Raw genomic sequence first — 24,021 nt, 5'->3', positions numbered from 1 at the left:
TAAAATACACAACAGTGATTGAGTTTTAAAATATATATTGATTTGCATTAATATTTACCTAATTGCACACAAAATGGAATTAAACTTATTTACCTTTGGCGGTAGATTTGAAAATATAAAAGTATTGTTTTAGAGTGACCATGCACCCTACTGAATATACTACAATGAACCAGTTCCGCTCCTCAGGGCAATTTAGTATTTTGAACCCGTTACGAGGAACGAATCGGAAACACAGCAACACTAAATTAACATATGTTTCTGTAGCGTAAAGTAAATAATAAGCATAACACAATATGGAATTCCTACACGAATCCATTGCACTGGGCGTAGATCTACTTATACTGGGCCTGTGCGCGCGCGAGTACGTGCACTACAAGCGAACTGCCCAGGTGCTCAAGGTGCGTATACGTGATGCATGGCCTGGGACGCGTTTATTGAGTGGATGCTGCTGCTTTTCAGGCGGCGCCGCAATACAACATCGATGGGGAGCTGAAGTCGGTGGTGGAGCGGCAGCGCGACAAGAAGATACCATATGCGGTAATCCGGGGCACCGTGACCCCCATCGGCGTGCCTTTGAGGAGTTCCCTGGTGCCCAGTGTGAGTGGCGTCCTGCAGATTGTGAAGCTGCACGAGCACAGGGTGACGAGGGGATTCGCCGGCTTCTGGACGGAGCACCACAAATTGCTGCACGAGTCCGCCAACGAGATGCCCTTCGAGTTGCGTAACCAGAACCATGGTGTGGAGATTGTGGACGCCTTGAGTGCCGCCGTTTTGGATGTGGACATGGTCTACGACAACTACGAGCCCTCGAATCTGTCGCTCTTCGACCATGTGTTTGGTTTCTTCTCTGGAGTGCGCCAGAGAGGATTGCAAACAACGGAGGAGGTTCTCAGGGAAGGCAGCTTCCTGACCGCTATAGGTGAACTGGAGTTGGATGGCAATACGCTGCGCATGCAGCCCTCCAATGAGGGACCCCTCTTCCTGACCACTGCCACCAAGTCCACGCTCATCAAGCGGTTCGAAGATGCCAAGGCAACGACAATGTGGGTAGTGCTCCGTCTGTATATGTATACTTTTAATGCTTTCTACTTAATCCATTCTAGACTTAAGCTGGTTGTGTGTAGCACCATCTCTGTCTTCCTGGTAGCCTTCATTGCCAAAAAGTTATACCGCAAACGGAAACAGGAGCGGGAGGAGGCCAAAATCCGCGACCGCCTGGAGACGGAGCGCCGGGAACGAAGAGCGAGGAGTCGTCCTCACACGCTGTCCCAGGATCAACTCTGCGTGGTATGCTCCACCAATCCCAAGGAGGTGAATACAACCCTTTAATTTGAACTGCGAATTTATATAATGCTATCCCCTGGGTATCCCTATCTTCAAATTAAATTATTCACTCAGTTTCCCTACTTGAATTGATATTTGATGAGTTTATCAAATGAGTCCCGTATAAAAAGTGCCCACCAAGATAAGGGAAATATAATTTTAAATGCTTAAGATAATACCACCAAACGTCCGCATTGTAGTAAAGTTTTTACAATCCCATGACCATAAACCTTGATCAAAGTAAAAGTATTGGTAGTGATGCAATATTAATATGATTGCAATATCTGGCTTTAATGACCATGGTCTTTCTTCTAGATTATCCTACTGCCATGTGGTCATGTGTGTCTCTGCGAGGACTGCGCCCAGAAAATCTCCGCCACCTGCCCCGTGTGTCGTGGTAGCATCGCCTCCAAGGCAGCCGCCTTCATCGCCTAGGAACCAACCAAATGCCAACAAGATCACCTTGTACCTGTGTGCACCAACCTTATATTTTGTTACAATGCTCATGTACGGCATTTATTTTAAATTATTGAAAGTCTTGACATCGAAAACATAAAATCACTTAGTGTCTCCCTGCATAATGCGCCTGTACTGGCGTTGGTTCTCCAGCAGCTGTAGGAACACCTTGTACTTGCGGTTGTGGAACTCTATGGTGTCCGGGTTCGGCTTTACCAGCTGTCCAGTGCCACCCATAGCTTTCGAGGCGCTCTGCGAGCACAAAAAGTAGTTTATAAACCAGTTAGATATTGTACGCCATTCTTAAGCTCACCTCCAAGCTGTCAAAGTGTCCGGAGGCAGCGGCACCCAAGGCAGCAGCTCCCACCAGAACCATTTCCTGTTCATCCGGAATCAAAGCGGGCAGATTGCAAATATCCGCATGGCATTGTACGTACAAGGGATTCTTGGCCAATCCGCCGCAGAAAAGTAGTGTTTGAAACGGGGCTCTACCGTACTGATAGAGGTTCTCGATAATGTGACGTGTGCCGTACTAGAACAATATCGAATAAATATCATAGTTTCTAACTAAATGATAAGTATGCAACTTACAGCCAGAGCTTGAACGAACGCCAAGTATTTAATGGCCAGAGATTCAGTTCCGCGCGTCATATCCAGACCAGTAATCTGAAGGCAATCATTTTTCCTGTCAGTCATGAACAGATCTAATAAAATGTGTATTACTTACCACTCCTCGCAGCGTGGGATCGGCGATGGGCGACCGATTGCCATGCAAGTCCGGCCAGACATGGACATCCTGGGTGAGACAGCCCACCTGGCTCAATCCCCGAGCTGCAGCCAGTTCCGGCAGCAACTTATTAAGATGCTGGTAGATAAACCTATCCTCCACCAACTTGGCTTTCAGTTCAGCGTAGGATTCATGCGACTTGAGGACGTGATCTAGGAGGTGTCCGGCGATGCTCTGACCGCCCTCGTTCAGGAAGTAACCCGGAATGATGGCATCTTGATAAGGACCCCAAACGCCTTGTGCGAAGCACGCCTTCCGGGTGATGCTCATGTGGCAGGTGGATGTACCGGCAATCAGCGCCATTTTACCCTGGACATCGTCGGCACCCTTGGACTCCTTCGAGCGGCAGCCAAACATTCCCAAGGCGCCAGCATGGGCATCGATTAGAGAGGTGCTTACCACAGTGCCGGCGTCTAAGCCCAGTTCCCCGGCAGCCTTGGCAGTGAGTCCCTTGCCCACTATGCGGCCAGGAGGCTGGACATCACTGCCCAGTTTCTCGAAGTTATTCTGGGTCAACTCCTCCAAGTCGGCCTGTTTCAGGAACTCCTTGCTCCAACTGCCATTCGCTGCATCGTAGTTCCACTTGCACACCACTGAGCAAAGTGATCGGGTATCCACACCAGTGGCTCTCCAGGTCAGAAAGTCGGGCAGGTCAAAGACCCTCCAGATATTCCCAAAGGTCTTTGAGAGATTCCTCTTTAGCCACAGCAACTTGGGAACCTCCATTTCCAGCGAAACCTGACCACCCACATACTTGAGCAGCGGGTTCTTGAAGGCATTTATCTCCTGCGTTTCCTGCTCGGCACGATGGTCCATCCAGAGAATTATGTTCTGCTCCGCCGCACCGGACTTGCTCACAGTCAGCGGCGATCCCTGGGGGCCCAGAACCACCAAGGAGCAGGTGGCATCGAAGCCAATGCCCTTGACTTCTGACTTATCGACGCCGCCAATGACTTTCTGTAAAATCGGCACTGGGTTAATCTAATCTTCGCGAGAAACGTCGCCAAACGACAGAGGTTATCGCACGGAGCAACTATAAGATCATTACTGGGTTTATAGCGCCAAATTGAAGTTTTAAAAATATTACTTTTTGATTCATTTAATTTAGAACATTTTCTTTGTATTTAGAAATCATCGTTACCAATCAAAATTTATTGAGAATGTTTAAGTAATTCACCTAATTACTTGATTATGTGATGCAGTGCAAGATCAATCTATATTGGTTATAAGCCCAACCCAGAAAGGATCTGTACTTCTCTTCCGTACACTAAAGGCTTACCTTCACCACCTGGCAGATGGACTGCCATATATTATCGGATGACTGGTTGTAGTAGCCCGGCTCTGGGTTCCAGGTTTGGATCGTCTGCACCGCCTGCTCCAGGACACGCCCATCGGAGGCCACCAGGGCAGCCCTCGCACTGCCCGTGCCCACGTCCACGCCCACAAAAAACGGTCCGGATGACATTTCCAAGTCGCCGCCTCCGTCACAGACGCCTCTAATCACCTTGGCGGTCAAATAAATGTTATTGGCTCGATGCGAAAACCCAAAACCCAGACCAAAAGCGAAGCGAAGTCGTCGAGCGTCGGACGCGAACTGATAAGCAACCTGATATGCGAATGCCTAGAGACCTTATACACCCAGCACCCAGCAATCGTGTAAATTAGTCCAAGTACCGGTTTGTAAAGATCCCATTTGATTACGTATGTGTGAGCGAGCTACATTTATGAAATATCTTAATGTGCCACAGAATAAGTGAGATATTTATATTCCCAAATGTCGATAAGGTTGTGAGAGGTTATAAATACAGAGAATCCTACACAAATTCAATTCTGATAAGTATTTTGTACATCACTTTTGGTTTAATTATGTTTTCAGAACTTCAGAGCCGCACAACTAATTTTAATGAATTCAAGTACCAGTTCATTAAGCACCATTAGTAGATCTCAAATCCGGACTATTCTTTGTTTCATGTCATATGTTTCTGGTAACTCATTTGAATCTTAGTAAGCTTATATCTTTTGGGCACTTTTTTATATATTTTAACATTTACCATAAGTTGTAATTTGTGGTTGTTTATTTTCTTGTGCACAATACTTCTGCTGCATCTTATAAAGCTGAAGAGCATTTAAACTTAAACCACTTATTAAATTATTTAATACCGAAAATTGTAAGTAGAAGCGCGTACAGCTTGTTGTTTAGAAATTGGAAACTTTTAGTATGATAAAAGGCACACCTGATTGTTTTGAACAAACAATTATTTGAGCAATATTTTGCTTTGCTTGTTCATATGCGCAGCTTGTTTATCAGCGCAAACAAAAAGCACACGAATGTTTTTGCTTTTATTTTATTCCGACACCTGTCGCAGAACCAGTCGCAACGAGCTGCTCTCAGCCACTGCCCCAAAGCCCCCAGAGTGGATCCCATCCATCCGATCTATTCCCATATGATCACTAGGTATTCGCGCCTAACAGCGATTGTCTCTTAACTGTTGAAAACAACTGAGTGGCCTGAAGCACTTCCTAATAACAGTAATGATTCTAAAAACTATTAAAATGCAGTGTATTGTAAACCGTATTCTGCTATAACATTTTAAATGTAAGTCAAGGCTGTTCTAACTGTTATAAAGCTAATCGGAAGTTACGTTTTAAAGAAACATTGATAACGCATATTTATAGATGGGCAACGTAGTATCTAAACTGGTCTCGTATCACTTCACTCGCAATATCAATCAATACTCGATTAACATCGGAGATACGTAGCTATTTCACTGCGGAAGCAAATTTGTATTAAAATTGATTCACGAAATATTATTCAGCCTAAAAGTGGACAAACTAAACCTTAAATACATCGCTTAAAAACGATACAAAATGAAATATGTATCTGTGCTTTTTAAGGGAATTCTTGGTTACATGTATCTTAGCAGCTCAACGAATGGCTATCTGCCGGATACATCGGAATCCCTCAATATGCTCCAGTTTGAGCCCACATATTTCACTTACATTGGAGTGTCTCATAATTGTTGTTTACATACTCGGACTAGCTCAGGCCAAAGCCCTTAATTAGTGGCACTTCAGACGGACGGACGGACACCGTGGTGCAGCCAAATCCATTGTGGAGGGTTCAACTCCGCCCATGACAAACCGTGGACATACGGAAAGTTCGCCTTTCGTGTCAGTGCAAAAGGGACCAGCGTCATGAAAGGACCCACTCTGAACATACGAAAAACTCCCAGCAAGGATAATGGCGTTAAGCAGGTGGAGAGTTTGGCAAAACCGGAAACGCCTCCACCGAAGTTCGTTGAGGATTCCAATCTGGCATTCAATGTCTTGGCCAGCGAAAAGTTGCCCAACTATGCCAGTTTGGATCTATTCCATAGAGCTGTATTTCCATGTAAGATTAAACCAGTATTATAAACCAAGATTTAAATATAATTGTTCCGATGCAGTGATGTTTTTGGCGCAATGCGTTGCCATAATGCCGCTGGTGGGTATCCGAGAATCTAATCCCCGCCGGGTTCGATTTGCCTATAAGTCAATTCCCATGCTCGTCACCGTGATCTTTATGGCAGCCACATCCATATTGTTTTTGAGCATGTTCACCCACCTCATCAAAATTGGCATAACAGCTAAGAATTTTGGTAAGATCAGTCGAATACCATTTTTTTATTTAATATATATAATAGTTAACATATTATACAAATATGGGCAGTGGGTTTAGTGTTCTTTGGCTGTGTTTTGGCGGCCTATGTGGTTTTTATTCGCCTGGCCAAAAAATGGCCAGCAGTCGTGCGAATCTGGACCAGAACGGAAATGGTTTTTACCAAGCCACCGTATGAAGTACCCAGAAGGAATCTTTCGCGTCGGGTGCAATTGGCTGCCTTGGCTATCATTGGCTTGTCCTTAGGTGAGTTTCTATCTATATCATGATGCTGTACTAAACTACCTATCTTCTAACTGTTAGGTGAGCATGCTCTGTACCAGGTATCTGCTATTCTAAGCTATACACGCCGCATTCAGATGTGCGCCAACATAACTACCGAGCCCAGTTTTAATAACTACATGGAGACGAACTACGACTACGTGTTTCAACTGCTGCCTTACAGTCCCATCATCGCTGTTCTCGTACTGGCAAGTCCCTCTTACCAAAAAATACTTTATGTATTCTAAAGAACCTGCATATTAGTTAATCAACGGAGCGTTCACTTTTGTGTGGAACTACATGGACCTGTTCATCATGATGATTAGCAAGGGTTTGTCCTACAGATTCGAGCAAATAACTGCTCGAATTCGCAAATTGGAACACGAAGAGGTCTGCGAGTCCGTATTCATCCAAATCAGGGAGCACTACGTCAAGATGTGCGAGCTACTGGAGTTTGTGGATAGTGCCATGTCCAGTCTCATTCTGCTTTCTTGTGTCAACAACCTGTACTTTGTGTGCTACCAACTCCTTAACGTTTTCAAGTCAGTAACCAAGGGAATATTTCCAATTCATAGATTCAGTTATTATAAATATGTATATTCCATTTTATTTTATTAGCAAACTACGTTGGCCCATTAACTACGTATACTTCTGGTACTCCCTGCTCTATCTCATTGGACGCACGGCCTTTGTGTTCCTCACGGCAGCGGACATCAATGAGGAGTCCAAGCGAGGACTCGGAGTCCTCAGAAGGGTCTCCAGTCGCAGCTGGTGCGTGGAGGTGGAGCGCCTGATATTCCAGATGACCACCCAGACGGTGGCTCTTTCCGGCAAAAAGTTCTACTTCCTCACCCGACGACTGCTCTTTGGAGTGAGTGCACCCAATGCATTAAAATGCCAGTTTATGCTCACACCTCTGTGTTTCCTTTACTCCTCTACTATAGATGGCTGGAACCATTGTCACCTACGAACTGGTCCTTTTGCAATTCGATGAACCCAACCGACGCAAAGGACTGCAGCCACTGTGCGCCTGATGGACAACAACGGCCACCACATCATCATCCCACTCCCCAAACCCACTCATTTGTCATGTCAGCTGAATGTGACAGGCACCACTATTAGTTGTAAATACTTAGTTGGTAAATCGTTTAAAACGGCCACGCCCCCTTGGAAATATCGAGGGCACTTCGCACGCCAGATTGGCAAGTTGGTTGGTTAGTTAGTGCTAGTTTGGCCATGCCGCAGGGCGAGACATTCCATCGGGCGGTCTCGAAAGGTGTGGCTATCACTTTACTCACTCTCTGATTAAGCATTGAATAAAATATTTTCGCAGTGCTCTTTATTACGCAAATCTACGGCCTACTTCCGGTTAGCAATGTCCGCGCTTTGGACGTGGCGGATATCCGGTTTCGTTGGTGCTCGCCTCGCATTTTCTACTCCGTTCTCATTGTGATTCTCAACCTCAGCGAGTTCGGGGCGGTCATCAACTATGTCATCAATGTGACCATCAACTTTCACACCTCCAGCACCCTTTCGCTGTACATAGTCTGCCTTCTGGAGCACCTCTTCTTCTGGAGACTGGCCATCCAGTGGCCCAGGATTATGCGCACCTGGCATGGAGTGGAGCAGCTCTTTCTGCGGGTTCCCTATCGCTTTTACGGCGAGTACCGGATAAAGAGGCGCATCTACATCGTGTTCACCATTGTCATGTCATCGGCTTTGGGTGAATTCCTACTTAAATTAATAATTACTTTACATTCAATTTATAAACATCCTTTTAAGTGGAGCACTGTCTCCTGCTGGGCAACTCATTCCATCTGAGCAACATGGAGCGCACGCAGTGCAAGATCAATGTTACCTACTTCGAGAGCATTTACAAGTGGGAGCGTCCACATCTCTACATGATCCTGCCCTACCACTTCTGGATGCTGCCCATCTTAGAGGTGGTTGTCCTTGAAGGCTATCTAACTCTATAATGCGAAACTAGTATTTTTCAGTGGGTTAACCAGACCATCGCCTATCCGCGCTCATTCACCGACTGCTTCATCATGTGCATTGGCATTGGTTTGGCCGCCAGATTTCATCAGCTCTACAGGAGAATCGCTGCCGTTCATAGGAAAGTGATGCCCGCGGTGTTTTGGACTGAGGTTCGGGAGCACTATCTGGCATTGAAGCGATTGGTGCATCTGCTGGATGCTGCAATAGCGCCACTGGTGCTCCTGGCCTTCGGGAACAACATGTCCTTCATTTGCTTTCAACTGTTTAACAGCTTCAAGTGAGTGGAGAAACCTATATACATACATAGTTGAAATAAAACACTTTATATATTTCTGTTTCAGAAACATTGGAGTGGACTTCCTAGTGATGCTGGCTTTTTGGTACTCCTTGGGATTCGCCGTGGTTCGCACCTTGCTAACTATTTTCGTGGCCTCTTCCATAAACGATTACGAACGGAAGATTGTCACAGCCTTGCGGGATGTGCCCTCCCGAGCTTGGTCCATAGAGGTAGAAGTATCTTTTACAAGTAATAGGTAATATCTAAAAGGAAATTAGCTTATCCGCAGGTTCAGCGCTTTAGTGAGCAGTTGGGAAATGATACGACAGCACTCTCCGGCTGCGGATTCTTCTACCTCACCCGCTCACTCGTCCTGGCCGTAAGTTTGTCCAATAAAATAGTACAACTCATGTTTGTGACCGTATGCACCCCAATCTAGATGGGCACCACTATTATCACCTATGAGCTCATGATATCGGACGTTATTAACCAAGGTTCCATTAGGCAAAAGACTCAATACTGCAGGGAATATTAGATCCTGGAATTTAGCACTCGAATCTCCATTCCAAGAACACATTTAGTCATAAGTGTCACGCCCCATGCACCCGCACCGAATCCGCATTCGCGAGATCCTAATCTGCAAATAGTTCGGCAAACGCCCCTTGTTTGTGGCGTGTCCTTACGACCTGAAGGACCTCTTTTCCATTTGCTGCCCAACAGCCAAGCCATGCAGCAGTCGGGTCAAAGTGGCACCAAAAACACGCTTCAGCACGCCATCGGCCCGGGTGAGTGAGTTAAGGATTAGGGATTGTGGTATAATAACTCGGATATGGTTCAGTTCTGGTTGTAGCCCAGTTCTTTGGAGTCCTGCCTGTTGCGGGGGTCTGGCCGAGCTCTCGACCGGAGAAGGTGCGCTTCCGCTGGATATCCTTGTCGCTGCTTGCTGCTCTCATCCTGTTTGTTTTCTCCATCGTGGACTGCGCCTTGTCCTCGAAAGTGGTGTTCGATCATGGTCTGAAAATCTATACCATAGGTGAGCTCACTATATTTTCCATAGCTTATTGACCAGCAATCCTTTCCTTATCCAGGATCCCTCAGTTTCAGCGTGATCTGCATCTTCTGTTTTGGGGTGTTCCTGCTGCTGTCCCGCCGCTGGCCATACATCATCCGTCGGACGGCGGAGTGCGAGCAGATCTTCCTGGAGCCAGCCTACGACTGCAGCCATGGACGTGGCTACTCCAGTCGCCTTCGCCTCTGGGGAGTCTGCATGCTGGTGGCCGCTCTGTGTGAGCACTCCACCTATGTGGGCAGTGCGCTGTACAACAATCACCTGGCCATCGTGGAGTGCAAGCTGGATGCGAACTTTTGGCAGAACTACTTTCAGCGGGAGCGCCAGCAGCTGTTCCTGATCATGCACTTCACCGCCTGGTGGATACCCTTCATCGAGTGGACCACCCTGTCGATGACCTTCGTGTGGAACTTCGTGGATATCTTTCTGATACTCATCTGCCGCGGCATGCAGGTGCGGTTCCAGCAGATGCACTGGCGCATCCGGCAGCATGTGAGGCAGCAAATGCCGAATGAGTTCTGGCAGAGGATTCGCTGTGATCTCCTGGACCTCAGTGATCTGCTGGGCATCTACGACAAGGAGCTATCCGGCTTAATAGTTCTGTCCTGTGCACACAACATGTACTTTGTTTGTGTGCAGATTTATCATAGCTTTCAGTGAGTTCATTGGATTGAATGAATGATTGTTATATATGTGTAAAATATTATTTTGAATACCAATGGTATACATTCCTAACTATTGTATTGCTTCAGATCCAAGGGCAACTATGCGGATGAGTTATATTTCTGGTTTTGCTTGTCGTATGTCATCATTCGCGTACTAAACATGATGTTCGCTGCATCCTCCATTCCCCAAGAGGCTAAGGAGATCTCCTACACCCTGTATGAAATACCCACTGAGTTTTGGTGCGTGGAGCTCAGGCGACTGAATGAGATTTTCCTATCCGACCACTTCGCCCTCAGTGGCAAGGGATACTTTCTGCTGACCAGACGTTTAATATTTGCAGTAAGTTGGCCAGAAAAATAAGTGTATTTTAGTGCAATTTAAGCAACTTAATATATGGATAGATGGCTGCTACTCTGATGGTCTATGAACTGGTGCTCATCAACCAAATGGCTGGATCCGAGGTGCAAAAGAGCTTTTGCGAGGGCGGCGTTGGCTCCTCCAAGAGCATATTCTCCTAGTTGTAGTTTCGAATATGCATTCACGTGCACCTTCTGTATTTTTAATCGCACCTAATCAATCACCTGTCCGATGATATCTATGAATACAATGCGTGTCTGAAATGTTTGGTCGCAAGTGTCTCAATTATCACGTCCATGTTGAAGAGCCATTTGTCTGTCCATGGACTTCAAATGGAGCGGTCAGTGCAGGAGAATACCCTGCATTATACCCTTGGAAATGGTGAGTTGGGTTCTCAGTTGGCCAGATCTCTCACCTTGCCCTTCCAGTTCTCATCGTAGCCCGGATTTTCGGCGTATTTCCGCTTTCCGGGATAAATCCCACTGGCAAGCCGGAAAATGTTCGCTTTCGCTGGTTTTCTCCCTTCATTCTGTTTTTCGTGGTGGCATTCACCTTTGTCATCGTTGACTTCATGCTCTCAACTAAGATTGTGCTGAACGATGGACTTCAGCTGTATACCATAGGTAAGATCTATCTAGCAATTTATTTTGCTTATATACCATTCCTTCAATTTTCCGCAGGTTCTTTAAGTTTTAGTGTGATTTGCATATTTTGTTTCGGATCCTTCATAAAACTGGCCCGTCAATGGCCCCACATCATCCGGGAAACCGCGCTATGTGAACGAATCTTTCTGAAGCCCTGCTATGCGAGTCAAGAAGGACTCAGTTTCAGTCGATTTCTAAGGCGTTGGGCATTAATCCTGCTGGTGTGTGCTCTGTGTGAACACCTAACCTATGTGGGAAGTGCGGCTTGGAGTAACTATGTGCAGATTCGGGATTGCAATCTGATAGTGGGATTCGTGGAGAACTACTTTCTGCGGGAGCGACAGGAGGTATTCTCGGTTGTTAATTACCATGCCTGGATGGTGTTCTTCATAGAATGGAACACCATGGCGATGACTTTTGTCTGGAACTTTGGCGACATATTCCTGTTTCTCATGTGTCGAGGCTTGAAGATTCGCTTCCAACAACTGCACTGGCGTATTCGCCAGAATCTCGGAAAGCCCATGGCCAAGGAGTTCTGGCAGGAAGTGCGTTCTGACTTCTTGGATCTGGACAATCTGCTGAAGCTCTACGACAAGGAGTTGTCTGGATTGATTCTGGTCTGCTGCGCCCACAACATGTACTTTATTTGTGTCCAAGTCTACCACAGTTTTCAGTGAGTTCTAAACTGCTTTTATATATCTCATATATTCAAAATATTTTCACCCAAAATATAGAGTCAAAGGAGCCTTCATGGATGAGCTGTACTTCTGGTTCTGTTTGCTCTATGTGATCAGCCGCTTGATGAACATGATGCTGGCCGCTTCCTCGATTCCCCAGGAGGTCAAGGATATATCGAATACCCTGTACGAGGTTCGTTCGAGTCCATGGTGCGATGATCTGGAGCGCCTCAGCGAAATGCTGCGCAATGAAACCTTTGCACTCAGCGGAATGGGATACTTTTTTGTAACCCGCAGGCTCATCTTTGCTGTGGGTACCAGAACAGAGATATCTTTAGCTATCTTTAGAAACCCTTTTCCTTTTAGATGGCTGGTGCTTTGATGGGCTACGAACTGGTGCTCTTCCGGCAAATGGAAGGTGCCGTGGTGCAGAAAAGTGTTTGCAGCCGCGGAGCCGGCTCCTCCATGAGCATTTTTTTCTCCTAGCCCCTCTTAGCACTTCATTTTCATTAATATATACCCCATAAGTCCTTCGAGAGCTGTTTACTTCGCATTTGCACAAGATTATGCACAGATAAGCGCACAATTGGCATGGGGCCAACAATTAGCACTAAAGAGTGGAAATTTGCGGGTTTGCCACTTGTCTGCGGAGGATTAGTTGTCAGTCGAGCACGGAACATGGCCAGGACCACTGGGGATCCTGCCAAGCGGCGCAGGTGCCTAGCTCGCATCAAATTCTGGCGAAGATCGCGCGTGGGCAGCGAGTAGGTGGATCCTGTTGAGATTGTTTTCATTTTAATCGGATTGCTTATGATTACCAGCACCACCTTGGGAACCATTAAATACAGAGTCGTCTCGAAGTCTACCAAGCAGTTTAAGCTTTCTTTGAGTAAGTTTTCTACCCTATTTGCTAAATAATTATTATTTATTTAACTCTTAAGTAAAAGCTTGGCTTCTGCGGTTTCGACAGGAGGATTATAAATACAGTGGATCTTTTCAGGAAGCCATTAAGCCCGGTAATATTTAATAAGCTTATATTAAATTTCCCTCAACTTCTCATACAAGTTTATTCCAGTACTCATAATCGCACAGATATTTGCTTTAATGCCCGTTCGAAAAATAAGTTCCAAGTTCGCCGAGGATCTGACCTTCACCTGGTTTAGCATGCGAACCTATTACGCCCTGGTGACTATCCTGTGTTTTGGGATCAGCTCTGGTTATATGGTGGCCTACGTGACGAGTGTGTCGTTTAATTTCGATTCAGTGGAGACTCTGGTCTTTTACTTGTCCATATTCCTCATCTCATTGTCGTTTTTTCAACTGGCCAGAAAGTGGCCAGAAGTGGCTCAGTCATGGCAGTTGGTGGAGGCCAAGTTACCACCTCTGAAGTTGCCCAGGGAGCGCAGATCTCTGGGCCAGCACATCAACATGATCACCATCGTGGCCACCACTTGTTCTCTGGGTAAAAAATGATATAGTTTTACTATTCACTTAATTACTTAACTTACTGGTTACTTTTCAAGTGGAGCACATTATGAGCATGTTGTCCATGGGATACTATGTCAACTCCTGTCCCCGATGGCCACATCGTACCCTAGACAGTTTCCTCTACTTGAACTTCTCCTCGGTCTTCTACTTCGTGGACTACACCCGTTTCCTGGGCATCGTGGGCAAGGTAATCAATGTACTGAGCACTTTCGCCTGGAACTTCAACGACATCTTTGTGATGGCTGTTAGCGTAGCTCTGGCTGCTCGTTTTCGCCAGCTTAACGACTACATGATGAGGGAGGCTAGATTGGTAAGAATTTCCATCGTAGGATATAACGTTGATGAATCTAAGTTATCCCGTGTTTAGCCCACCACTGTGGACTATTGGATGCAGTGCAGGATTAACTTCCGGAACCTTTGCAAGCTGTGCGAGGAGGTGGACGATGCCCTATCCACCATTACCTTACTCTGCTTCAGCAACAATCTTTACTTCATCTGTGGGAAAATCCTTAAGAGCATGCAGTGCGCTGTTTAGTCTTTCATATTTTAATCTATATCTGGTAATTTGTATCTTTTTTCTAGGGCCAAGCCATCTATACTGCACGCCCTGTACTTTTGGTTCTCACTGGTATATCTACTTGGTCGCACTCTCATCTTGTCCCTGTATAGTTCCAGTATAAATGATGAGTCCAAGCGACCTCTAGTCATCTTCCGCTTGGTACCCCGGGAATATTGGTGCGATGAGGTAGGAAGATATATTTCCTACTACCAGAAACTTGTATAATCCCTCATAACTTTGCAGCTAAAGCGCTTTTCGGAGGAGGTCCAAATGGACAATGTGGCTCTGACAGGCATGAAGTTCTTTCGTCTGACACGCGGCGTTGTCATTTCGGTTTGTTTACCACAAAAAAAATAGTGGCAAAATATCCAATTATAGGACTATACTATACCCTAGGTGGCCGGCACAATTGTGACCTACGAACTCATTTTGCTGCAGTTCAATGGCGAGGAAAAGGTGGCCGGCTGTTTCGAAAGCTGAATTTCGTGGGAGTGGCAGGGGGTTAAGTCCGCAAAATATATACTTTGTTGTTGCTGTTCCTTAATTATAGATAAGTGCAAAACAACAGGTGTTTCTAATAGTCATTGGGCACTCACAGGGTGGCGATTCAGTTGGCTGTGTTAATTCTTTGAAGCAGTTTACCACTGCGAGTGGAATCAGCAGGTCCTAGGATGAAGATCCTTCCGAAGCTGGAGCGCAAGTTGCGCCGGCTGAAGAAAAAGGTGACCAGGCCATCACTGGTTAGAAAACTGGATTTGGTTCACGAGAGGTGGGATTTGGGTCCTTAGTAAAAAAGTCCTAGAAGCGAACTCTAAATACCAGTACATTTTATGTTATTTAGTTTAACTACATAACATTTGGTTCTTGGTATAATACTATAACTATATTTTAGTGCACGAAAGAAGGCATTCCAGGAAAGCTGTGACACCTACAAAAATCAGATTGAGAATGAGTACGAGATAAGAAATAATTTGCCCAGTAAGTAATAATTAAACTAATATAAGTAAAATGTAACAATCCTAGTTCAAACAGAGCTGTCCCACGCCGACAAGGAGGCATTCCTCAGCGATGGAAGCTTCCACCAAGCGGTGGGCAGAGTGCTCCTAGTGGCGGAGTTCTTCGCCATGATGCCAGTCAAGGGAGTGACGGGAAAACATCCTTCGGATCTGAGCTTCTCCTGGCGCAACATACGCACCTGTTTCAGTCTGCTCTTCATCGCCTCGAGCTTGGCCAACTTTGGACTGTCATTGTTTAAGGTGTTAAACAACCCGATTAGTTTCAACAGTATTAAGCCCATCATATTCCGGGGATCTGTCCTGCTGGTCTTGATAGTGTCTCTTAATCTGGCCAGGCAGTGGCCCCAGTTGATGATGTACTGGCACACGGTGGAGAAGGATCTGCCGCAGTATAAGACGCAGTTGAGCAAGTGGAAGATGGGTCACACCATTTCGATGGTTATGCTGCTGGGCATGATGCTATCCTTTGGTACGTAAGATACTACACTATATCCTATGTAGCACAGCAAATCAAACCCATAATGCCACCACAGCGGAACATATCCTGAGCATGGTATCGGCTATAAACTACGCTTCTTTCTGCAACCGCACCGCCGATCCCATTCAAAACTACTTTCTGCGCACCAACGATGAGATCTTCTTTGTGGCCAGCTACACCACAGCTCTGGCCTTGTGGGGCAAATTCCAGAACGTGTACTCCACCTTCATATGGAACTACATGGACATGTTCGTGATGATTGTGAGCATTGGCCTGGCTGCGAAGTTTCGCCAGCTCAACGATGATTTGCGAAATTTCAAAGGAATGGTAAGGCAATACAAAGTGAATCCCTTATACAAAGCAATAACTTCCTGCAGAACATGTCACCCACTTACTGGTCAGAGCGTCGTATTCAGTACAGAAATATATGCATACTATGCGACAAAATGGACGATGCCATTTCACTTATAACAATGGTGTCCTTCTCCAACAATTTGTATTTCATTTGCGTCCAGTTGCTGAGGAGTTTGAAGTGAGTAGTTAAACCTAATAGCTTTCAGTTTATCAGTTTATACATATGTACCTTCATAGCACTATGCCTTCGGTGGCCCATGCTGTGTACTTCTACTTCTCGCTCATCTTCCTGATTGGTCGCACTCTGGCGGTTTCACTGTACTCCTCGAGTGTGCATGACGAATCCAGGTTGACTTTGAGATACCTACGTTGTGTGCCCAAGGAGTCCTGGTGCCCGGAGGTGAAAAGGTTTACGGAGGAGGTAATAAGCGATGAGGTCACCCTCAGTGGCATGAAGTTTTTCCACCTCACAAGAAAGCTGGTGCTGAGCGTAAGTCTAGAAAAATGGAAACTATTGATACAGTTTAATGCTATATCCATTTAGGTTGCTGGAACCATTGTCACCTACGAACTGGTGCTCATCCAATTTCACGAGGACAACGACCTGTGGGACTGCGACCAGAGCTACTACTCATAGGAGGACGATTATCACAGTGGTTATTGCATAATAAATAAAAAATCATCTTGCACTTTATTATTATTGTTTGTTTAAAGCGGTAAAAGGAAACCAACAAAATGTCGCTCTTAATATCAATCGGTTACATTGCCTAATTGTACGTCACATTATCCACTAGAGAGATTCTACGTGTGTCCGTGTGTAGATTTCACAAAGAATGGTCGCTAGTTCACTTACAGGCTAATCGGCTAACTCTGATGGTGGATGAGATAAATGGGGCACCTACTGTCGACTGGCATGGGGTCTCTCATGTGTCAGCGAAAGTGTCGTGCTTGGAACGCTTGGAATATACAATATGCGATATAAGATGCACAATTCAGCTAAAGATTTTCAATTACTTATGTTTAGGTTCAGTTTTAGTGTTGCTTCTGTTCCAACTTCGTGTTTTCTCTGTTTGCCACTACAAAGGAAAGGTAACATGTACGGAAGGTTGGTGGTTTCTGGTTGCATATGTATGTTCCATTATAAAATATATGAAGCGGAAGCTACACGATAACTACATTGTATCATTATGTATGTGGGTGTATATATAGGATCCTAACACATATGAGTCTGTGTCTAATACGATTTCTACGACTGCCAATAAAGAACTACAAAAACTTGTTCGATGTTTTGCTGAACGCCTTCACGCTTCACACAGAAAAATGCAGGGGGGATTTCGAGTTGGCTGAGAGAAGGCAAAAATAAAGTATCACAAAGATTGAGATCTTAAATTAAAGCATAGCGAGAGAGCGCAAACGACCGGATTGGAGGATTTGCCTCAGTTCTTATTGAAGATGGGGAATGCAGAGGCTCGAGTAGCGAGTGTGGCATGAATGCGTTAAGTTTGCATTAGCGTTTTGCGTTTAACAAGTCTGGGGCATCGCAGGGCCTCAGTGCCGCTTGGCGTCGTATTGCTTGACCTTTTCCGGAATGGCCGCCTTCTCCACGACCACGTGCATGCCCAGTTCCTCCAGGGACTTTACGTAGACCAGCTTGCGCCAAAACTTTGTGCTACAATCGATAAATCAGTATTTACATAATATCCAAAATTAACAATGATAATTATTACTCACCTCACAAAAGGCCGCGCCATCCACACCAGCGATTTTATCCAGAATGTCGGGTGCACCAAATACATGTGCTTCAGGCTTTTGCGAAGTCGGCGATCAAGCAGCTGATAACACCTGCATCATTAACATAACGCAGCATTAGAAACCTCTTAAAAACCAAACCGAACAACTTACCGTTTGAGCCAGGGAAAAGGCGGAACGTTCCGCCTATTGGAGCCGCCATGCAGATAGATCAGCACATAGTCATCAGTGACCAACTGTTCCAGGGTCTTAACTACGTAGAGAAACAAATTGTCCATCACATAGCTGTAGTCAGCCCTCGACCTATCCGGCAGGTGACAGGCGCAAAAGATGACTATGGCGTTCTGGCCGCCAGATTTGAGATAGCCACCATGGGATAGCACACGCTTGTAAGGCTCTATGACCCGCATGTCGATCTCCCGGGTGCGTCCATCCGGTAATGTGATCTTCTGCCAATTCCGCGAATCACGTCGCTCTTCAGCAGCCGTATACTGCGGCAGAGTTGAGGCAGCCGTGGCCGATGCCGGAGCATTTGGCGTGGGCGTGGTGGCCAAACCGAACTCCAGGTCCAGTTCCAAGTCGTCATCGTGATCGGGCAGCAGTTCTGGACCCTCGCAATCGTCGTCGTCATCCTCTCCGTCTAAGCCGTCAATCAGCGAGCTCGATGGACTTAAGGAGGCCAAGTTGTGCTCAATGTCCTCGTCATCGTCGAAGCTGTGATTGGAGATCGAATCCAGGCTAGATATGTCCTCGCCACCAGGGAGAGTGGTCGTTCGCTTGGATTTCTTGCCATTGCCATTGGGCATAAGGGAAACGGACTGAAAGTTGGACTCCACAGCGGCCAGGTACTGCGACACATCCGCATCTGACTCGCTGCTCAGGATATCCGGACTGTTGGCCCTTAGCAAGCTAACCTTGGCGTCCTGCGGCTTGTTCCGGGATTGATTCAGGTTGTTTTTAACCTGCACCGTCTCCGTGGTGGGCACTACGTCCGGAAAGTTGCTTCTGGGCGTCTGTTTCTCCTGCTTCTTCAGCTGAAAGGGCTCAGAGTCTGAGTCCGTGTTGGTTGGCGACATCAGCGGATGGCTGTTGGCCAGGGTGCGCTCGATGGTGTTGTGTCGTTGTGGCATCGCCTCCATGGGCAGCAGCTCTGGACGCAGTATTCTGTTGTCCAGCGTGGAAGTCGTCTTAAACTCCAGATCCTTCTTATCGTGATCCTGCTTCACCTGCTCCAATTCCAGGATATTCTTTTCCGGCGCAGTGGGCACAAGATCATCCGCCAGCGGCGAGACGCCCGTTGAGTCCGTCGGCGTCTCCGAGATGTCCATTTTGCTCTCTGACTGCGAAGATTCCGATTCCGCGTAGTGCAAACTGCAAATCGATTAGTCATATCTTAGTCAGTCGCGTTTTTTGTTTCGGTGGAAAGAGCCATTTACCTCATAGTTTCCAATATATTTTGTGTGGCTAGTGCGAAATTTCGGGAGCCCGCTCATCCAGACACTCATCTAGTCGCTCCGGGCATCAGTGCTAGGTGCATAAGTCAGACTTTTTAGCCAAAATTCGCTGATATTTAAATGCCAGTAAACAAAATTTCAAGAGGGCTCCAGCAGCGAGGTTACCAGATGTTCGCGAATGTGTGTGTGGGTGGTAGTGTTGCGAAACTTCGGTTTTCCATGGAGATCTGGCAGGCCAGTGGCAGTTTTTAAAATTATAGAAACGTTTTTAATGACGAAGACATTTTCACTTCCACCAATTTATCTTTAAAATCATTAAACAATTATTAAACAAATATATTCATATTTTAAGTTACTGGAAAAAATAATTGGGTACACAAATGTAAAATATTACGCCAATTAAGTACAAAATAAATGATTTTAAGTTGAGTTAATTTTTATTTAAGTTATGCTATAACCGCATTAACATATGATTTTCTCACAGTGACACTTTATTCCGAAGATGTGGTAACCCTGCACCCGATATACTTTTTCCTGCTGCTGCGGTCACACTGTTGAGTTGTGCGTCGCGAAAATAATTACTTTTTAGCCCATAAACAGCCTGCGATAGCGATGGAGGCTTCAAGGATCATAGTCAGCACCACCAGTGCATCGCCAGTTACCACTCAAAACGCCCCCACAGTGACCACCATTCCCACAGCGACTGCGAGCACACTAATCCAAGTAGGCGTGTCGCCAGCAACAACAACCATACCAACACCAGCAGCCACAACAACTACAATAGGAAGTACAGCTAACAGTTCAGTTGGCGTTTCAACACCGATACGAAATCCGATTCCAAATCTGCCGATAGAATTGCAAAACGATCAAAAGCGAAGAAGGTGAGACGATGACATATGTCAAGTTTGACAAATTAAGTGACAAGTCCTTTTTCATCCGAACAGTTCATCACGGACGATTAAAAGGAAGCGTTTTGATGACGAAATAGTGGAGTACAACATTGCAGTGCCCACAAATCGCAGCGGAACAGACGCCAATCGCAGCAGCAGACCACGCACCACCTCCCAGAATTATCCTGCTCTGGTGGGCGTGCCGCACACCACGTTAGCACCCCTTAACATACCACCTTCTACGCCAGAGACGCCCCAAACGCCGGGCTCGGTGGATTCCCTGCTGCCGGGGACTCCCAGCACCGTTGCATCTCTACCCCTGGCCACGCCCACAACTCCTGCGCCCTTGGCCACTCCTCTTCCAGTTACCCCAATTGTTACTGCCGTAGCGCATCCCAAACCGCCGGCGATGGAGCGCCCCACGACCAGCGAGCGGCGTTCGCGTCCTGTGCGTCCTGCGAGCAAAAAGGCGCAGCGTAGAAATGGTCGTCCCATGGGACAGATGGCCACCAAGGACCTGGGTCGCTGGAAGCCCATTGACGACTTGGCCCTCATAATTGGCATCCAGCAGACCAACGATCTGCGGATAATCCATCGCGGCGTCAAGTTTTCGTGCAAGTTTACTCTGCAGGAACTGCAACAACGCTGGTATGCGCTGCTTTATGAGCCTGCGGTGTCCAGGATTGCAGTGTCTGCCATGCGGAACCTGCACCCCGAACTAGTGGAGTCCGTTCAGCGCAAGGCTTTGTACAGCGTGCAGGAGGAGGACCTTCTTGGAACCATTAAGAGCGTAAGTAAACCATTTTCATCATAGTTAAAGCTTTTTCTAATCAGTAATACAATCCACAGTCGGAACAACCTAAGCTTGAGCAGTTCCAGGAGCTCCTGGACAAGAATGCCTCTGTTTTCTACTGCGCTCGCACTGCCAAATCCTTGCAAAACCATTGGCTTCTTCTTAAGCAGTACAGCCTGTTGCCGGATCAGTCAGTGAAGCCCATATATGGCACAGATCAGCAACCACTCAGCTTCTCGGATGCAGAAGATCAAATCTTCGAGCACGACCTTAACGAGCCACGTGATGAAGCTCTGGAGATGGAGCGAGCTCTGGCAGATCGACGCAACAAACGTGATATTCGATTGCTGGAGAACGAGCTCTCCCGCTGGGGCGTTCTGGTGGATTCCGTGCTTAGTCCGACCGCTGCCTCCGAGTTCGACAACCAGACACTGGCCTGCTTGTGCGGACGCCATGTGCGGTACCTTATGCGTTCCAAGGAGATTACATTTGGTCGCGATGCCAAGGACTGTGTGGTGGACGTGGATCTGGGGCTCGAAGGACCTGCTGCGAAGATCTCGCGCCGCCAGGGAACTATTAAGCTGCGCAGCAATGGCGACTTCTTCATAGCTAACGAGGGAAAAAGAGCCATCTTTATCGACGGCACTCCTTTGCTGTCCGCCAACAAAGCCCGACTTGGTCACAACTGCACAGTGGAAATCTCCGGGCTGCGCTTCACCTTCCTGGTCAACTACGAGCTGATCAACGCCATCCGCCAGGAGAGCGCCAAGACATCGAATCCCCTCAACTAGTTGCGCTCAGAGCGGGCTGGATGCGAGTGTGTAATCTATGATAGTACTTAGTAAACATGAAAACAGAATTCTGGAATTAAAAGCATATGGACATATGTATAAACTAAAATTTGTAATTGTAATATTTTATATTCCTTTATAGAAGTAAGCTAATAGAAAGTTTACCACTTGTTAGCATATTTACGACTCGCATAAAGTTTCGAGTAATTTAGAGTGCTAAGCAAACGCCTACGCTGTAAAACTCGTCAATCGCAACGCCTCCAATCGAACGGAAGCTGTTAGCGACTTTTTCAACCGTCGATTGTAAAATAGAAGGGAAGTGGCAAAGAGCTTAAGAGTTCTCCCGGATGGGGTCAGTTCCGCCCACGAGAAACCGTCTCGGTTCTGTCTCCAGACTCCTACGCCTCTGCGGGCGCTGTGTCATGTGGCTAATTTGCGACTAGCTGGTAAGCTGCTATTAATTACAGCTCAGACGCTGCTTAGGGGCACCACTCACACCATCCGCAGCTCCATCCATCTAACCATGCTATCCATAACCATTCTGTTCGCATGTCACCGTTTACAAAGGTGAATTGGGCAACAGATATATTCGCAGCAGCTCTGAGATTCTGAGACTCACGCTATTGTATAATACCCGGGTCGGATCTTTTCTTTCGTCTGGAGGAGCCACTGGGTTCCCAACTTTGAGAGATTCACTTGACACGGCAATTTGGCTGCTAATCTTTGCGATTGTGTTTAGACAAATTGTTCGACCTCGCGCCTTGGGAGCTCCACTGACTCCCCGGGTTTTCCACTTACAAATTGTAACAGATCGCAGATCTGCGGAGATTGACTACTCCGACGAAGTTATAAATGATCCCAGCTGTTGGGGTAATTAATAGAACCACCGACAGCCGAAGACCATGACACCTAATATAGAAATTAGTCGGCGAAAGAACACGGAGAAAGTTCGATGACTTTCTGTGGCGGCCTTTCTTCGAGGTCGAGTCTGGGTTCGGTTTTGGATATGGGCAGGGGTTCGGGATGGGATGGCGATGGAGATGGAGGGACTGTTTAATTTGTATTGTTGATACTTTGTTGATACTATAAACTAATAAGCCAGGCTGCGCAGCATATTAAAATATAATTAATTGTTGTCACTGTCTATAAAAAGTCAATTTACACCGTCTTGACTTGGTGGTGGTACCGGGAATTTTGCCCCAAACTCTCCATCTTTCTTCGCTTTGTTCCCGCTGGAATTCCGAAATTCTAACGTTGATTTGTGTGCATTTTTTTGTCCGCTGACCAATCTGCGACTGCTGCTTTCTTCGGCGATGTTGGTGAGATGGTCAGATGGTGGTGATGATGGTGATGATGATGCCAGGGCTAATGAAGCCCGGCTTTGTCTTATTATACTTCTGCTATATCTTTTGTGCAGTTCAGCGAACTTTTGTTGTTGCTGCTGGCTCGATATTCCGATATTTCGGCGATGTCGCAACTGCTAAAATTAGTTTGAAATCTTTCTCTTCCAAGTTCCCTATTAGCGTAGGTCATGCTGTTATTTTTGGAGATCGGACTCCAAAGTGTCCGAAGTGGAGCACCATCGTCCACTCCATTTTCTGCTGGCCTGACGTGGGTGTCTTAATCCAAAAGCTAGAACTTTCACAGCTCGATTGCTGAGATCATAGCTTAACCATATGATCTATTTGGTGCTAGAAACACCTGAGCCCAGCTTGGCCCAGTTCGACTAACATAATGCCTTGATTATCTCATTGCATTACATAAAGTATACGAATAAAACTGTCACAGCGCCCCAAAATTTCGTGACTTTGCAGGAAAATGGGCAAAAAACAATCGATGTGGGGCCATAAAAATAGCCTACTGAACAGTTTGCCGAATTGAACTATGCCAATTTCATTTCCCCCTCCTTTTTACACCACCTGCCGTACATATGTGTGATTATTCAATTCATTTCCATTCAATCCGACAAAACAAAACATTATAGTGTTGGTCATTTGTTGTTATTGCCGCTGCAGTTTGATATTCATTTTGTTAATCGCATTTCAATCAACTTCATTTCAATTGTCAATTTCTCGCATAGTTTGGGATGCACTGAAAAAAATCATAGTTATAAAAAAGCCTTTTTTCTTCGTAGCTAATATGTTTAAAGATAATAAAATTTTGCCATTTAAAATATTAGGTTGGCAACCGGCAATTAAATATATTTCTTCCTGTAATTACAAATTGGCGAGGGGGCGTGGCAGCTTCTGTTTGGAGTGACACGCATGTCAACCGAA

General features: G+C 46.2%; 10 protein-coding genes across 11 annotated transcripts; 8 read left to right on the top strand and 2 right to left on the bottom strand.

Annotated features, from left to right (window-relative positions):
* The first annotated feature begins 230 nt into the window (after window positions 1-230).
* LOC122617943 (mitochondrial E3 ubiquitin protein ligase 1) lies at window positions 231-1,881 on the top strand. The gene is made up of 4 exons (XM_043794007.1): window positions 231-398; window positions 460-1,043; window positions 1,104-1,311; window positions 1,639-1,881. Exons 1-4 carry the CDS (start codon window positions 294-296, stop codon window positions 1,756-1,758), a joined length of 1,017 nt encoding a protein of 338 aa, XP_043649942.1. The 5' UTR covers window positions 231-293; the 3' UTR covers window positions 1,759-1,881.
* LOC122617936 (FGGY carbohydrate kinase domain-containing protein) lies at window positions 1,811-4,948 on the bottom strand. Its single transcript, XM_043793998.1, has 6 exons — window positions 4,801-4,948; window positions 3,846-4,070; window positions 2,507-3,523; window positions 2,371-2,445; window positions 2,093-2,311; window positions 1,811-2,031 (listed from the first exon to the last, which is right to left on the bottom strand). Exons 2-6 carry the CDS (start codon window positions 4,029-4,031, stop codon window positions 1,882-1,884), a joined length of 1,647 nt encoding a protein of 548 aa, XP_043649933.1. The 5' UTR covers window positions 4,032-4,070; window positions 4,801-4,948; the 3' UTR covers window positions 1,811-1,881.
* On the top strand, window positions 4,662-7,680 carry LOC122617939 (gustatory receptor for sugar taste 64a). Of its 2 annotated transcripts, XM_043794002.1 has the most exons (8): window positions 4,662-4,734; window positions 5,608-5,957; window positions 6,013-6,204; window positions 6,276-6,470; window positions 6,528-6,694; window positions 6,750-7,027; window positions 7,104-7,356; window positions 7,430-7,680. In XM_043794002.1, the coding sequence occupies exons 2-8, from the start codon at window positions 5,762-5,764 to the stop codon at window positions 7,517-7,519; spliced, it is 1,371 nt and encodes a 456-aa protein (XP_043649937.1). In that variant the 5' UTR covers window positions 4,662-4,734; window positions 5,608-5,761; the 3' UTR covers window positions 7,520-7,680. The 2 variants fall into 2 exon arrangements, with proteins under 2 accessions (XP_043649937.1, XP_043649938.1); XM_043794003.1 differs by lacking the exons at window positions 4,662-4,734; window positions 5,608-5,957; window positions 6,013-6,204 and having other exon boundaries at window positions 6,331-6,470; window positions 6,584-6,694; window positions 7,430-7,677.
* On the top strand, window positions 7,652-9,337 carry LOC122617942 (gustatory receptor for sugar taste 64b). The gene is made up of 7 exons (XM_043794006.1): window positions 7,652-7,761; window positions 7,819-8,208; window positions 8,268-8,428; window positions 8,483-8,760; window positions 8,825-8,990; window positions 9,050-9,139; window positions 9,200-9,337. Exons 1-7 carry the CDS (start codon window positions 7,722-7,724, stop codon window positions 9,293-9,295), a joined length of 1,221 nt encoding a protein of 406 aa, XP_043649941.1. The 5' UTR covers window positions 7,652-7,721; the 3' UTR covers window positions 9,296-9,337.
* On the top strand, window positions 9,298-11,140 carry LOC122617941 (gustatory receptor for sugar taste 64c). The gene is made up of 5 exons (XM_043794005.1): window positions 9,298-9,545; window positions 9,599-9,793; window positions 9,849-10,485; window positions 10,582-10,834; window positions 10,897-11,140. Exons 1-5 carry the CDS (start codon window positions 9,488-9,490, stop codon window positions 11,011-11,013), a joined length of 1,260 nt encoding a protein of 419 aa, XP_043649940.1. The 5' UTR covers window positions 9,298-9,487; the 3' UTR covers window positions 11,014-11,140.
* LOC122617940 (gustatory receptor for sugar taste 64d) lies at window positions 11,013-12,659 on the top strand. The gene is made up of 5 exons (XM_043794004.1): window positions 11,013-11,233; window positions 11,281-11,475; window positions 11,533-12,169; window positions 12,231-12,483; window positions 12,540-12,659. The coding sequence occupies exons 1-5, from the start codon at window positions 11,149-11,151 to the stop codon at window positions 12,657-12,659; spliced, it is 1,290 nt and encodes a 429-aa protein (XP_043649939.1). The 5' UTR covers window positions 11,013-11,148.
* A 192-nt stretch (window positions 12,660-12,851) lies between these two features.
* On the top strand, window positions 12,852-14,722 carry LOC122617938 (gustatory receptor for sugar taste 64e). Its single transcript, XM_043794000.1, has 9 exons — window positions 12,852-12,937; window positions 12,995-13,062; window positions 13,115-13,189; window positions 13,249-13,635; window positions 13,697-13,971; window positions 14,029-14,183; window positions 14,244-14,406; window positions 14,464-14,553; window positions 14,617-14,722. Exons 1-9 carry the CDS (start codon window positions 12,852-12,854, stop codon window positions 14,698-14,700), a joined length of 1,383 nt encoding a protein of 460 aa, XP_043649935.1. The 3' UTR covers window positions 14,701-14,722.
* A 159-nt stretch (window positions 14,723-14,881) lies between these two features.
* LOC122617944 (gustatory receptor for sugar taste 64f) lies at window positions 14,882-16,709 on the top strand. The gene is made up of 7 exons (XM_043794008.1): window positions 14,882-14,989; window positions 15,113-15,198; window positions 15,253-15,705; window positions 15,770-16,041; window positions 16,092-16,246; window positions 16,306-16,558; window positions 16,613-16,709. The coding sequence occupies exons 1-7, from the start codon at window positions 14,892-14,894 to the stop codon at window positions 16,703-16,705; spliced, it is 1,410 nt and encodes a 469-aa protein (XP_043649943.1). The 5' UTR covers window positions 14,882-14,891; the 3' UTR covers window positions 16,706-16,709.
* A 31-nt stretch (window positions 16,710-16,740) lies between these two features.
* On the bottom strand, window positions 16,741-19,556 carry LOC122617937 (protein prune homolog 2). The gene is made up of 4 exons (XM_043793999.1): window positions 19,254-19,556; window positions 17,971-19,188; window positions 17,800-17,910; window positions 16,741-17,737 (listed from the first exon to the last, which is right to left on the bottom strand). Exons 1-4 carry the CDS (start codon window positions 19,256-19,258, stop codon window positions 17,617-17,619), a joined length of 1,455 nt encoding a protein of 484 aa, XP_043649934.1. The 5' UTR covers window positions 19,259-19,556; the 3' UTR covers window positions 16,741-17,616.
* Window positions 19,557-19,788: 232 nt separating this feature from the next.
* On the top strand, window positions 19,789-21,854 carry LOC122616832 (microspherule protein 1). Its single transcript, XM_043792405.1, has 3 exons — window positions 19,789-20,152; window positions 20,216-20,951; window positions 21,011-21,854. Exons 1-3 carry the CDS (start codon window positions 19,884-19,886, stop codon window positions 21,743-21,745), a joined length of 1,740 nt encoding a protein of 579 aa, XP_043648340.1. The 5' UTR covers window positions 19,789-19,883; the 3' UTR covers window positions 21,746-21,854.
* The last annotated feature ends 2,167 nt before the right edge of the window (window positions 21,855-24,021 follow it).

The sequence above is a fragment of the Drosophila teissieri genome, chromosome 3L (genome assembly GCF_016746235.2).
Source record: "Drosophila teissieri strain GT53w chromosome 3L, Prin_Dtei_1.1, whole genome shotgun sequence".
NCBI lineage: Eukaryota > Metazoa > Arthropoda > Insecta > Diptera > Drosophilidae > Drosophila > Drosophila teissieri.
This window is presented reverse-complemented; position numbering and strand designations above follow the sequence as displayed.

Bases quoted from the DNA above. Each gene is read 5' to 3' on its own strand.
- LOC122617940 (XM_043794004.1), top strand. From the start codon at position 11,149: ATGTTGAAGAGCCATTTGTCTGTCCATGGACTTCAAATGGAGCGGTCA. The intron at 11,234-11,280 runs GTGAGTTGGGTT...TTGCCCTTCCAG, and splicing joins GCATTATACCCTTGGAAATG to TTCTCATCGTAGCCCGGATT. The intron at 12,484-12,539 runs GTGGGTACCAGA...TTTTCCTTTTAG, and splicing joins CCCGCAGGCTCATCTTTGCT to ATGGCTGGTGCTTTGATGGG.
- LOC122617941 (XM_043794005.1), top strand. From the start codon at position 9,488: ATGCAGCAGTCGGGTCAAAGTGGCACCAAAAACACGCTTCAGCACGCC. The intron at 9,794-9,848 runs GTGAGCTCACTA...TTCCTTATCCAG, and splicing joins TCTGAAAATCTATACCATAG to GATCCCTCAGTTTCAGCGTG. The intron at 10,835-10,896 runs GTAAGTTGGCCA...ATATATGGATAG, and splicing joins CCAGACGTTTAATATTTGCA to ATGGCTGCTACTCTGATGGT.
- LOC122617944 (XM_043794008.1), top strand. From the start codon at position 14,892: ATGAAGATCCTTCCGAAGCTGGAGCGCAAGTTGCGCCGGCTGAAGAAA. The intron at 15,199-15,252 runs GTAAGTAATAAT...TAGTTCAAACAG, and splicing joins GATAAGAAATAATTTGCCCA to AGCTGTCCCACGCCGACAAG. The intron at 16,247-16,305 runs GTGAGTAGTTAA...GTACCTTCATAG, and splicing joins CAGTTGCTGAGGAGTTTGAA to CACTATGCCTTCGGTGGCCC.
- LOC122617937 (XM_043793999.1), bottom strand. The intron at 17,911-17,970 runs GTAAGTTGTTCG...TTAATGATGCAG, and splicing joins CCTTTTCCCTGGCTCAAACG to GTGTTATCAGCTGCTTGATC. The intron at 17,738-17,799 runs GTGAGTAATAAT...TATCGATTGTAG, and splicing joins ATGGCGCGGCCTTTTGTGAG to CACAAAGTTTTGGCGCAAGC.
- LOC122617942 (XM_043794006.1), top strand. From the start codon at position 7,722: ATGCCGCAGGGCGAGACATTCCATCGGGCGGTCTCGAAAG. The intron at 8,209-8,267 runs GTGAATTCCTAC...CATCCTTTTAAG, and splicing joins TGTCATGTCATCGGCTTTGG to TGGAGCACTGTCTCCTGCTG. The intron at 8,761-8,824 runs GTGAGTGGAGAA...TTTCTGTTTCAG, and splicing joins CAACTGTTTAACAGCTTCAA to AAACATTGGAGTGGACTTCC.
- LOC122617943 (XM_043794007.1), top strand. From the start codon at position 294: ATGGAATTCCTACACGAATCCATTGCACTGGGCGTAGATCTACTTATA. The intron at 399-459 runs GTGCGTATACGT...GCTGCTTTTCAG, and splicing joins GAACTGCCCAGGTGCTCAAG to GCGGCGCCGCAATACAACAT. The intron at 1,044-1,103 runs GTGGGTAGTGCT...AATCCATTCTAG, and splicing joins GATGCCAAGGCAACGACAAT to ACTTAAGCTGGTTGTGTGTA.
- LOC122616832 (XM_043792405.1), top strand. From the start codon at position 19,884: ATGGAGGCTTCAAGGATCATAGTCAGCACCACCAGTGCATCGCCAGTT. The intron at 20,153-20,215 runs GTGAGACGATGA...TCATCCGAACAG, and splicing joins AACGATCAAAAGCGAAGAAG to TTCATCACGGACGATTAAAA. The intron at 20,952-21,010 runs GTAAGTAAACCA...TACAATCCACAG, and splicing joins TTCTTGGAACCATTAAGAGC to TCGGAACAACCTAAGCTTGA.
- LOC122617936 (XM_043793998.1), bottom strand. From the start codon at position 4,031: ATGTCATCCGGACCGTTTTTTGTGGGCGTGGACGTGGGCACGGGCAGT. The intron at 2,446-2,506 runs GTAAGTAATACA...GATTGCCTTCAG, and splicing joins ATCCCACGCTGCGAGGAGTG to ATTACTGGTCTGGATATGAC. The intron at 2,032-2,092 runs GTGAGCTTAAGA...TTGTGCTCGCAG, and splicing joins GACACTTTGACAGCTTGGAG to AGCGCCTCGAAAGCTATGGG.
- LOC122617939 (XM_043794002.1), top strand. From the start codon at position 5,762: ATGAAAGGACCCACTCTGAACATACGAAAAACTCCCAGCAAGGATAAT. The intron at 6,205-6,275 runs GTAAGATCAGTC...AAATATGGGCAG, and splicing joins CATAACAGCTAAGAATTTTG to TGGGTTTAGTGTTCTTTGGC. The intron at 7,028-7,103 runs GTCAGTAACCAA...TTATTTTATTAG, and splicing joins CAACTCCTTAACGTTTTCAA to CAAACTACGTTGGCCCATTA.
- LOC122617938 (XM_043794000.1), top strand. From the start codon at position 12,852: ATGGCCAGGACCACTGGGGATCCTGCCAAGCGGCGCAGGTGCCTAGCT. The intron at 14,184-14,243 runs GTGCGCTGTTTA...TCTTTTTTCTAG, and splicing joins AAAATCCTTAAGAGCATGCA to GGCCAAGCCATCTATACTGC. The intron at 14,554-14,616 runs GTTTGTTTACCA...ACTATACCCTAG, and splicing joins CACGCGGCGTTGTCATTTCG to GTGGCCGGCACAATTGTGAC.